Source organism: Kryptolebias marmoratus, linkage group LG5 (assembly GCF_001649575.2).
Source record: "Kryptolebias marmoratus isolate JLee-2015 linkage group LG5, ASM164957v2, whole genome shotgun sequence".
Lineage (NCBI taxonomy): Eukaryota > Metazoa > Chordata > Actinopteri > Cyprinodontiformes > Rivulidae > Kryptolebias > Kryptolebias marmoratus.
The window spans coordinates 14,106,688-14,117,913 of record NC_051434.1 but is presented as its reverse complement, the minus strand read 5'-3'; the positions used below and the strand labels follow the sequence as shown (position 1 = coordinate 14,117,913).

The 11,226-nt window shown below is 42.5% G+C and overlaps 1 protein-coding gene across 2 annotated transcripts in view; it reads left to right on the top strand.

Moving 5' to 3' along the window:
* The window catches only part of smap2 (small ArfGAP2), a 16,783-nt gene extending 5,851 nt beyond the window's left edge, over positions 1-10,932 (top strand). Inside the window, exons 2-9 of one of the 2 annotated variants that reach the window (XM_017421793.3) lie at positions 5,152-5,285; positions 6,018-6,182; positions 6,344-6,403; positions 6,737-6,794; positions 7,007-7,164; positions 7,356-7,536; positions 7,631-8,040; positions 8,135-10,932. In XM_017421793.3, the coding sequence (XP_017277282.1) occupies positions 5,152-5,285; positions 6,018-6,182; positions 6,344-6,403; positions 6,737-6,794; positions 7,007-7,164; positions 7,356-7,536; positions 7,631-8,040; positions 8,135-8,260 (1,292 nt within the window). In that variant the 3' untranslated portion in view covers positions 8,261-10,932. The remainder of the gene's footprint in view (positions 1-5,151; positions 5,286-6,017; positions 6,183-6,343; positions 6,404-6,736; positions 6,795-7,006; positions 7,165-7,355; positions 7,537-7,630; positions 8,041-8,134) is intronic. The other variant, XM_017421801.3, reaches the window with a different exon arrangement.
* The last annotated feature ends 294 nt before the right edge of the window (positions 10,933-11,226 follow it).

Below are 11,226 nucleotides of genomic sequence, written 5' to 3'. Positions count from 1 at the left end.
GGGGGGGGGGGGGTTTCTCTCTATGTTTGCACCAGAAGGCTGCAGGGACTGTCGGCTTAGCAGTCTATATTTTGCAAACTCGTTTCCTCGCAGACCATTTTACAACCTGGCCAGTTTTCAGGGTTAATAACCCTAATGATGTAATAAAACCGGCTGATGCAAAAGTGACACATCAGAAAAGTTCACTTGAACCACTGGTTCCTCTTCTTCGTCGCTGGCTGGACTCTCCTTTGAGAGTTTCTCTGATTCTTCAAATTGTTCCAACAACTTTCTGCCGCAAGTAAGATACTGAATACTAATATGTGCTCCACAGGAAAAAAAAAATCTCAACTTTTTCAACCATGACTGAGTTAATTTGAGTTAATAATACTATCAGCAGCATGGATAATCGCAATAATAGGATTAACACAGCGCTCACATCCTAAATTTGACCTACAGTTTTTTTTCTTCTTCACTTATTTGTTGAAAGACACTGATACAAACCAAACAAAGGGCACTCGTGCCGTTAAAGGCCCCTTCATTGTACATGCAAGGTCAAAGTGTCATCCCTACCATCGCCTCTCTGCCAACAAAAGTTCCTGCCTTTTCAGCAGCTCAGTATGCCTGAGTATACTAAGTGAGCTGAATCCAAAAAGTTAATCAGCTGTAGATGTCAACCCTGGGACTGCTTTCTGAAAGGTTCATCAAAGTCCCTTCAAGGACTCCATGAGTTATTTTGATGACGACAAACAAAAGGCAAAAACAATATTTGCTCCTCCTTCGATAACTACTTTGAGCCTCACCATTGTTTAGGAAGGTGTTACTGAAAGAATTCTTCAGTTTTAGGGCCTTTTACGTTGTGTGGTTTGTAGAATAGTGCATAAAAGAAAATGTGTCTTGTCGTGATGAAGCGTTGCACTAACGTTCTGCTGCGTGACCCTTTTCAGCTTCACCTGACAGTCACAGTCCCTTCTCCGGCAGCACAGATGGTGGGCGTGCATTTGTAAATTATCAATAGGGGTCCATCTGCCATGCTCAGACCCCGGGACTGGGTCGCCGGATGGCTTTAGGGGTTTCTGGTCTGGCTTTTGTGCCGAGGTGCAGGAAGCTGGGAAAATTGTGTGTGTGTGTGTGTGTGTGTGTGTTTTGCACGATGGCGCTTCGTAGGGGCGTATCATCCCCTGACGACTGAGGCGCTGAAGGATTAAGTCGGCGCTTGCAGAGAGCACCGTTTATCCTTGTGGGATGTAGGCTAATGAGGCACAGGCACCTGCTCGGGCACAAGTGCATGTGCAAGTCAGTGGGCGTGCGCTTGGGCTAATGTGTTTGTATAAGTCGTGATTTATGTCGAGAGGCGTTCGCTGGAAAGCCACCGTGAGAATGTAAACGGGAAAATAATTCCCTCGTTTGGAAATAATAGTTACCAATAAATAGCTTCTTTTTTTGTTGCAGATTTTCTTTGCTTGCTTTTCCTCATAACCCCTCTCTGCACACATCAGGAGGTCCATCAAATAACCAAAGTTCACCTTTAAAAAAAAAAATAAAATAAAAACAGTCTCTCCTTTTATTTTCAACCTTCCCCACTCGCTGACGTGTTTCAGCTTTCACCAACACAAGCACCCCTCGCTTTTCAGCCAGCGTGATTCATCAATCCAGCACTCTGCTTTTGGATACCTTTCCTTATAAAGACTTCAGCTGGCTTTATTAGTCACCATACCTGGAGTATATAATCAAACATTGAAGGTGTTTGCATTCGTATTTCGACAATAGAAGGAAAAAGGATTATTCAGCCGTCTCGCTCAGCAGAGGTGAAAGCTACGCTGCAGTACCAATTTTTCTTTCTGCTAAGTGTTTGTGCAATCTTTCCTTTCTGTTTATAGACTTTTGTTCCTCCCACTCTCCTCCAGTCGGAACAGTTGAAAAGCACCTGGAGGTGTGCTCTGTTGGTGGACAGATATAGGGGTTCCTGCTCAAGTTCTGGGCTGACGGGGAACTAGAAGTCATGTATGCAGCGAGGACTTGCTTCGTGTCTCTTTTTACATTTAGCACCTGCCTAAAGCTGCCACAAGGAAATGCTGGTTGGTCCAAACTTCCATGTTTTGGCCAGAAATAGATAGTTTGGACTGGAGCCTGGTGAGGTGGTTTCTCCCATGACTGTCATGTTGTCAGTCTTGCAAAAATGTTGTGGCTTTTTATTTTAGGGTACAAGAACTAATTCCTAGAACGGTTTGAAGAGAATTTCAACTGGAGATGCAACTCCACGTTAGCAAAATGAATAAATTGCATCCCTTTGTTGTGTACATATTGTTAACATCAGAGCAAAGTGTTTCCCTTCATGGAAACATGCATGCAGCTCATAAAGACGTGGCAGGAACACAAAAGGCTCCGTCACAGTGGCAACAAGTCAAGAAGAGCATCTCCAAATAGTTTCTGTGTCAAAACGCAAACATCAAAATTGAAAAGGCCAGATTTTGAAAAAAAAAAAAAAAGGCTCCTTTCTCAAAGACTTAATGAGGTCCTAACGGGTTCATGTCTGAACCGAGGAGGTAATAAGAGAATACATGTCAAGTAAGTGTAACGTTTTGCTACTTAGTACATAAAAACAGGATTAATACACATAAAGCACGTACATGTTTGATTTGACTTACAAGATTTTAGGTTTAGGTATGTCAAATAAATTATTCTTGTAGGCTGTGTGTTAATTTAATGCTTAAAAAGCATTTAAAGTTGGTTTTTCGCACAATTATATCTTTTTTTTTCACTAATATGTTGTTTCAGCTTAACATTTCTAGTAGAGGTCATCGACAAACGTTAGGGTCAGGGCTCCAGTCTTTGATGGGCCAACGTTTTGGTAATTCTAACCAACCAGTTTTATTTATTTAAATTTCTGCTGCCATGATTGGACGGCATTTGCCACATTGTTTTATTTTTGAAAGGTCCTCTGATGAGAAGGTTCCACCTTTTTCGCTTTTGACAGCCACGTTTTGATCGTGACACCACTTGTGAATCACCGTAACTGTACATGAACTGCAAGCCTAGAAACATTTTACCAAAGTATAATGAAAGCAAAGTAAAACAATTAAACTTACTTAATAAAAAGAAGTTGATTTTAACTAGAAACCAACCCTTCTTGCGTCCCACTGACCTGAACAGCCGGAGTGCTGCAGGTTTGCTGAGCGGCGGGTGAATTCATTCATGGCTTGAATTGTGTTAATTTATTACAAATTATATTACTTCGTGGGCCAAATGGAATGAGCTCGCAGGCTGAATGTGGCCCGCAGACCACCAGTTGATGATCACAGATGTATGGCTTGGGTCGACCTAATCCTTTTAAAATTGATTCAGTTTCTTTGCTCCACTTGGTTCTCAGTGTAACTGGGTTGGTTGAACAAACTGAAAAATGACTTGTTGAATGGATCGGTTTAATCATTTATTTCACTGAACAAGAGTGGCACAAGCAGCAAAGGAATGGTTCATGCAGCAAAATAAATATTTGCCTCACTAAAACGTTTAACGCGTGTAAAAATCTGAATATGCTAAATAAAAGAAGAAACTTCCGTCAAGGATATTTAGTTTGACTAATTCAATTGAAGTGAATCAAACCCAAATCTGTGTAATAAAATGGTGTCGCAGCAGTGTAACTACTTCCTCATAAAAGCCATATAATTCTGTGGAAATTCATTTTTTTCATGATTATTCGAGAAGTTGCTGTTTTGAGTGTCCTCTGTGCAGATCAGTGTGTTGGACCGACAACTCAGCATTGATGTGTACAGAACTACAATGCTGAGTACGTCTAAAACAAAAGATAAAATGAATATCTCGAATCTGTCCAACGAACGTTTAAAGAGGGAGAAATTTGTCGAGATAAATGCGCCTGTGTGCAAGCGATACGAACAGATAAGTGAGCGGAGGGAGGGAGGCAGTGCTGGTGAATTTGTAAGATAAGAATTGGTGGCAAGAACTCACCAAAGGCGGAATAATTCCCGTTTCAATGGGAGTTCACGAGAATGGGCAGTCTCTCTGTGTTTGTGCCAGTGTTTACCACAGCTAAGCAGGCTTTGCAGAGTAATTCTACTATTATTAGCCGGCGTGAGAGCTAATGCTGCGGATAGACTCTAAGGATGACACGGGTGGACACTCTGTACCGTGATCCTGTGGTTTCACATTTTTACAGATTTTCTCTGCAGTGGTTTGAGTTGGAGCTGTTTTTAATTTTTTTTTTTTTTTTTTGCCATTTTTGAAACCTGGAGCTCTCTGGCTGTAAACAGGCAAAATGACCCATCCACGGCGTTCTGCAACGAGACAAGAGGCTATTCTGTTGGCAAGCTGTTTTCCTGCAGCACAGCATCCACGCAGGGGAAGGTGTTTTTACATGTTCCGTTTCCTCCTGAAAGTCAGCTTCCCCTTTCATTTGCATAGAATGGCCTTTTCCTGCGCAGTGACTCTGGCTGACAGGGGGGCGGGGGAATCCAAATCGAAAGCTGCCCTTCCACCTAGTGGCAATAGGGCCACAGTGCATCGACTTCTGTTCAAGCAAAGGCAGTTTAACGAGGGAGGGGGTGAGCGGGAAGAGAAGTACTAGTATTCTCTTTGAGGCTGATTGCGCCTTCCGTAGAGGGCAGTTCTTGAACCAAAAATAGCACTCTGCATCGTTACCTCCCTGCTCGCAGATTTATTTGTTCAGACGATGCTTTTAATAGCTTTGTATATATAGGGAACCAGTCACAGACACTGAAATGACTGCATACAGCAAACATCAGATGGGTCCATTTAGATACATATGGCAGTAACAAAGTGGCCTGTTCAGAAAACATTGCTCCCCCACACACACGCACACACACATAGGCTCATGGCCAAATAAGTAATTATTCCTGCAGGTATCCAGACTGTGTGTGGTTGTTTTTGTCCTTCCCCGTTTCAGTCTCAGTTTTTTTAGGCTAACTCTTATTAGATCCTATTATGTGTCATGACTTACACAAGAATAGATGTGTACCCTGCTGGATTCACACTCATAATTGAGGATTTGCCTCTATTATTGCACTAGATGATGAGTTGCTTTTTTTTCCCCCCATTATTTTTCTGCCGCACAATCCACCAGTTATACGACCTGATTAGACTGACTGCTTCCCCCCTTTTTTATTGTCATATGCCTCCTTCATCTGTTTCTCCCAGGTCCGAGATGGGCTTCCTGGAATCTGGGCATCTTCATTTGTATCCGCTGCGCTGGGATCCATCGAAACCTAGGGGTCCACATCTCAAAGGTCAAGTCTGTCAACCTGGATCAGTGGACACAGGAGCAAGTTCAGGTCAGGACCGTCCACATCTTCCCTTAATATCGTACTTGCTCATTAAACAGTGGAGAAAATATCAATTAGCTCAGAGTTGATTGACGTGCTAATGGTTAGTCCGACCGAAATGGATGTTGTCTTCAAGCAGCTCAAATCTCGAAAATATCACAGTGGTTTACGTGAATGCAACTTTATAAAACTTTGTGTTACTGTCAGTTTGACGTCACATGGTTATTCTGGCCAAAGGTTTATGATACTTCACCCAGAAGTGCTCCTGGCTGTAAAGGACATGCTACAGCTAGCTGTTGCTGTCACTACCTGGGCTTCAAAGTAGACGTAGAATTCTGTGTAAGTAAATGTGTAACGTGAAACTGACAGCAATGTGAAGGTTTATGAAATAGTGTTTGGCCATACTCCACTTCAGTCTTGGCCATGAGCGTGTCCTTTCAGTCAGAATTAAAGCTGTCTACAAAAGTTTAGATATTAATTGTTCTTCCTTTTCCCCCACTTCAAATTATCACTTAATTACTTAGGTAACTAGAGGCTCTCCATGTAATGGGCAACTATAATCTTATAATATGCTACTTTTTTAGCTTGGCTTGAATGATTTTTTTGAAGTCAGCATTTTCTTTTCGTTTCTTAAAAGGATTTTTAACTGTACCTCTCCACATTATCATTACAGCAGTATTCCGCTTCTTTTCTTATTACACTCTCGATTAATGTAAACTTGTGTTGCTTTGGTGACCTCAGTGTGTCCAAGAGATGGGAAACGCCAAGGCCAAGCGTCTCTACGAGGCGTTTTTACCCGAGTGCTTCCAGCGCCCCGAGACCGACCAAGCTGCAGAGATCTTCATCAGGGACAAGTATGAAAAGAAGAAGTATATAGACAAGGTCATCGACATCCAGATGCTCAGGGTGAGTTTGTGCACGCAGGTTAAACACCGAAGTTTGTGCTTCTGTCTAACGAAGAATCATCTAGAAAAAAAAAAAAACACTTGGACAAGAAAGTTTTTGTGTAGCCTTGAGCATCGTCACCTCACCTGAAGAAAGCTCCTGTATGTGCTTCGTCTTTGCAGAAAGAGAAGAGTTGTAACAACATCCCCAAGGAGCCGGTTGTGTTCGAAAAGATGAAATTGGTAGGTGCACTTTTCAGCGTTGCATTGGATTTCATCAGAAAGATAACTTGGCAGATTGACATCCTCATGTGAACGTTTAGCTGCAGGCAGGGCGAACGAGTGCTTTGACATACAGAGATTAGAAAGCTAAATAAAAAATGGTGAGGAAGTCTCATTCAGCGAGCTGAAGGCGGCGTGCTTCTTTAGGACATGGATTTTCAGCCAGCAGAGAGTAAGTTTGGAGTTCTGACTTGATTAAGGGAAAGTCACTGATGAAAGTAAAATAAGTTTTGCATTCACGTCCATTTGTCAGTGCAGATATGTTGCGTTAATTCCATTGATTTTTTGTCTCAGAAAAAGGATGTCAGCCCGAAGACAGACTCCCAGGCTGTTACAGATCTGCTTGGACTGGGTATTGTAAACTTCTTCACATGCACTCCTTTTATGCCTCTTCTTTCTCCTTCTTTTGCACGTTAATTTAGGTTTTGATTTGGTAACAAAGCCACTCTGCGTATATCGCCTCCATACGAAGGTTTTAAAATGTGATTAATTGATTGGAAAAATGGCTAATTGACAAATGGGGCAGCTTTACCTATCACTGTTGTTCCATCTACCTCCCATTAGATCCCCCTGCTCCGAGTCCTGCGGTGTCTAATGGTGGAGGATGTGGTCCAGACAGTAACGAGAGCCCGGTGGTGTCTAATCCGGCTCATTCACACCCTGTCCTGGATCTCTTTAGCCCCTTCCCGGCCCCTTCCCCTGCTTCTTCCACAAAAACCACGGTAGGAGACAGTGGTAGTAGCAGTGGGTTCTTTATATCTACTTCTACTGTGTGCGTTAATTATGATGATATTTGATGTAGTATTGTACCCCTGTAGCTGTGTTTGTGTTTGGTTTGTTTTAAGATGGCATCCTCCTGATCTTTTCTCTTCGTCTTCGTTGCCACCCGTTCATTCTGTTGTCCACCCTCCAGCCCGTTTCCAGCTCCTTGCCTCAGAGCAGAGTGACTGCCTCAGTGCCTGAAAACCTCAGTTTGTTTCTGGATCCGAAACCCAAATCAGAGGAAGGCGCTGTCAAGAAGCTGTCCAAGGATTCTATTCTCTCTCTGTACGCCTCCACGCCCTCGGTGCATGCCAGCAGTATGGCTGCCCACGGTGAGATCGACACAGATTTCGCTCAGATGTTATTTGAGGATAAATATGTTGTTGTTGTTTTTTTTGCCATAACTGTAAATGTGATTCTTTTCAGCAGGCCTGTACATGAACCGAGTGGGATACCCGACACACCCTTATGGTCCGTACCATTCTTTAGCCCAGGTGGGTGGAATGGGAGGAGCCATGATGGCGTCGCAAATGGCCATGATGGGTCAGCAGCAGAGCGGCATGATGGGGGTCCAACAGAACTGCATGATGGGACAGCAGAATGGCTTAATGGGTGCTCAGGGGGTCATGGCACAGCCTGGGAGCGTCGTGGTGTCACCCTACATGGCAGGGATGAGCCAGGGCGTGATGGGACAGCAGCAGAACGGAGTAATGGCGGGACAGCAGCAGGGCGGCGTGGCGGGACAGCAGCAGATGGGAGGCTTGGCTCCCGCACCTCAACAACAAGTTTATGGCATGCGGCAAACCCAGCAGCAGCTTCAGTGGAACCTCAGCCAGGTGTGTGTATTAGCTCCGGATCAGGCTCGTGTTGAACACGGTGACGGCGCTGCCACTAACAAAGCGTGTTTTTTTTTTTTTTGTTTCTCTCCAGATGACTCAGCACATGGCTGGCGTGAATCTCTACAACACCAACGGCACGGTGGGATACGGCAGCCAACACACGGGAAGCTCAGCTGCTCCTAGTTCGGCGCACATGACAGCACATGTTTGGAAATGATTTCATACATCCCAAAAGAGATGGAAGCTCAATTTCTCAAAAAAAATAAAGGAAAAAGGAAAGAAAAAAAAGAAAAAGCGCAGTTGGATCAGACTCGACATGAAACATTTTCAAAATCAAGGGGGGAGGAGGAGGCAGGTGTGAAGAAGATTCGAGGAACAACGACTACCTCTCTTTCTCTTTTCTCTCTGCCGAAGCTTCCTCTTGCCATGTCATCCATAGAGCCATGATCTGCAGAATTCCATGTTTGCCTTCAGGACATTTTGGCTTCTCCGACCAAGAAAACAGGGTTCAGAGGCCACCGGTTAGGACTCTGCATCGTTATTTGTGTTTAGCCATTATGTGGGAGAATGTCTGCTCTTACATCTGCAGTAAGTGTCAAGTAGCTGCTTTGGTTTCACAGAACTTTGCTGTTTTGTTTTGGGATTTTTGTTAATGAAGCACTGAAGTTGAGCACAGAGATTAGTTATAATTGATTCCATAGAATATATTGAAATGAGACATAAAACATAGTCATATGGTGAACTGTACACCATCAAGGTTATTCAGAAGAAGTTCTACATTTAGCATGAATCATATTTAAACGAGCAACTACAACAGTTTGTTGGCGTATGCACTGATTAGGGGCTTGTTACTTCAAATATTATAGATCTCGTATATTATTTAAAGTATATCCTTACAGTGAGGAGAGGAGGGTTTATTTAGTGTTATCACCTGATGTGAGTCACACATGTGGGAACACACTGAGCTGGGCCCATTGTGAGCTGGTACCTGATGTGGATTGTGTACACACAGAAGTATTTTTCTTTTTTAATTGGAAAAAAGTATCCGGATTTATTGAAAACCATTTTGCTAGGTCTGTATCACTTCTCATTAGGTAATGAATTTTAATACAGATGCAAAGTGTTTTTGTTTTTAATTTACTGTCAGTTTAAGATTTTGAACAATTAGCTAAAACTAATATTACTGTAAAACTGTGAGGACTCGACGTTATGCTGCTTTTTGACATTGTAGGACTTGGAAAATTGCACTGCTAGCTTTTTACTCACATTAGGCAGGTGGAGACAATGTACAGCATATCTAGATACTTATATCTATACAGGGTGGAGATGGAGGAGAGGACAGCCGTGACTCACATCAGTTACTAATGACGATGAGCGCTCGGTAAACAAGCTAAAATAAGCGAGGCTAATTTCCCCCCTTTCTGGTGATGAGAAACAACATGGCCAGTGTTTCTTTCTGCGTATAGCAAACATAGTTAATGTTTACCTTGTCTCCATTTTGTTTTTATCACTTTGTATCTCAGCACATTCATAACGAATCAAATGTTTTGATTACTAATTAATTCGAATGTGTGTCCAGACTCTTGAATCAAACCCTTCAGCCTAGAGGTAGTTCTTCGGACCATTGTTCCTTTGTGGAAAGCGTGCCCTTTATTCTGCTGGTTTTCAGCAAATTTTTGTCATTTCATCCAAGATTGGCTGGTATATGTTTGAGTTCATTCTTTCTGAGGATGTATCGTTCCCAGCTCTACATGCTGCAGGACTGGGCCAAAGCAAAGTTCATCCGCTCTCGTGCCGAAAACCTTTAAAAAGGTGTTTCATTTGCAAACCTCGACGTCCTTTTATCTCCTCCGTTCCGCCCAAAACGTTCAGACTTAACTTTGCCCGTTCAAAAAGGACGCCATCAGGACTTATTTAGACATTTCAGTCACAAGCAAATTTGCGTGGATGGAGTTGCACCATATAACAGGACAGTTACCTGAACATGCTTTGTTATCTGCAGGGATTGAGGTTCAGACTCTTAGGCATTGGCTTAATCCACTAGGACAAATGAAAAAAGTCACCGCATGTTCTTTCCTCATGTGTTTTGAATTTAGTCCTTTAAAGACTGAGCACTGAGACCACTATTGAAGTTATCAGAGCCTATATTTTTTTTCTGGGGAGGCGACTCTTAAGCAATATCAGACAATGCTCTGATCTTGAAAAGAAGAAAAATCTTTAAGCCTAATTTCCAAAACTCCTAGGTTTTTAAACCATTTTAAATCACGTTTTAATTCAAAATAATCTCTTTTCACGTTAAGTTTCTAGACCCACACTGTAACAGAACAAAGCCTACCTAAACATTTATACATATTTTCAGAGGGCTTCTTTCAAAATCAATACTGTCATTAAAAGTGTGAAAGAAAAAAAAATCTAAACCTAATTTTGGGAAAACCAAAGATTAGCACTAGCTTTATTTAGGCTGTACAGTATTCCGGTGTTCTTATATTGCCACTTGGCATGATTAGTGATAAAGTGCGGTCCAAGTTTTCATTTGGAAATACCTGTTCTTACAGTTCACTGTGCTATCGCCTCAAAGGGTGGGGACACTTAAAAAAAAAAAAAAAAGGATTGCATGCACTGTCATCACATAAGTGCTCACACACCTCAAGTCAAACATCCACCTTGTGCGACAGTGGCCTCAATTCAACAATGTTGAAGGAAAAAAATGGCAGGAGAGAGTCAGAAACTTCCACTGAACTGCATGCAAAGAATGTGTATCCAGCTCTGATTGTATGTTTAGATCTTCTCTCTGCTGTATATACTGATCGGTCTTTGACTAAGACCAGCAACAACAACAAAAAAAAAAACACAAATGCGTGTCCTGAATGTGTTCATGATTGTAAGGACTCATTTTGAGTCCGCAAACTTGAGTATTGCTGCCGATTCCGGGTTTGATTTTGTTTAATTTTTTTTTTTAACTTTTTTGTTTGTTTGTTTGTTTGTTTCTGCCCAGAGTTGTACTTGTGCGGCTGTTCAATGTTCTGTGGTTGAAAGCCTTTTGTCAATTTTCTGGTCGTTTATTTCCCCCAAGTTTTGCTGTTCGCCGTTCTGCCTGTCGAGTCGGACGCAAACCGTGGGCGAGCAGAAGCGTTTTCAGGTTTGTTCGGGAACATTCACAATTTGGCAAGTCGGCATAGCGAA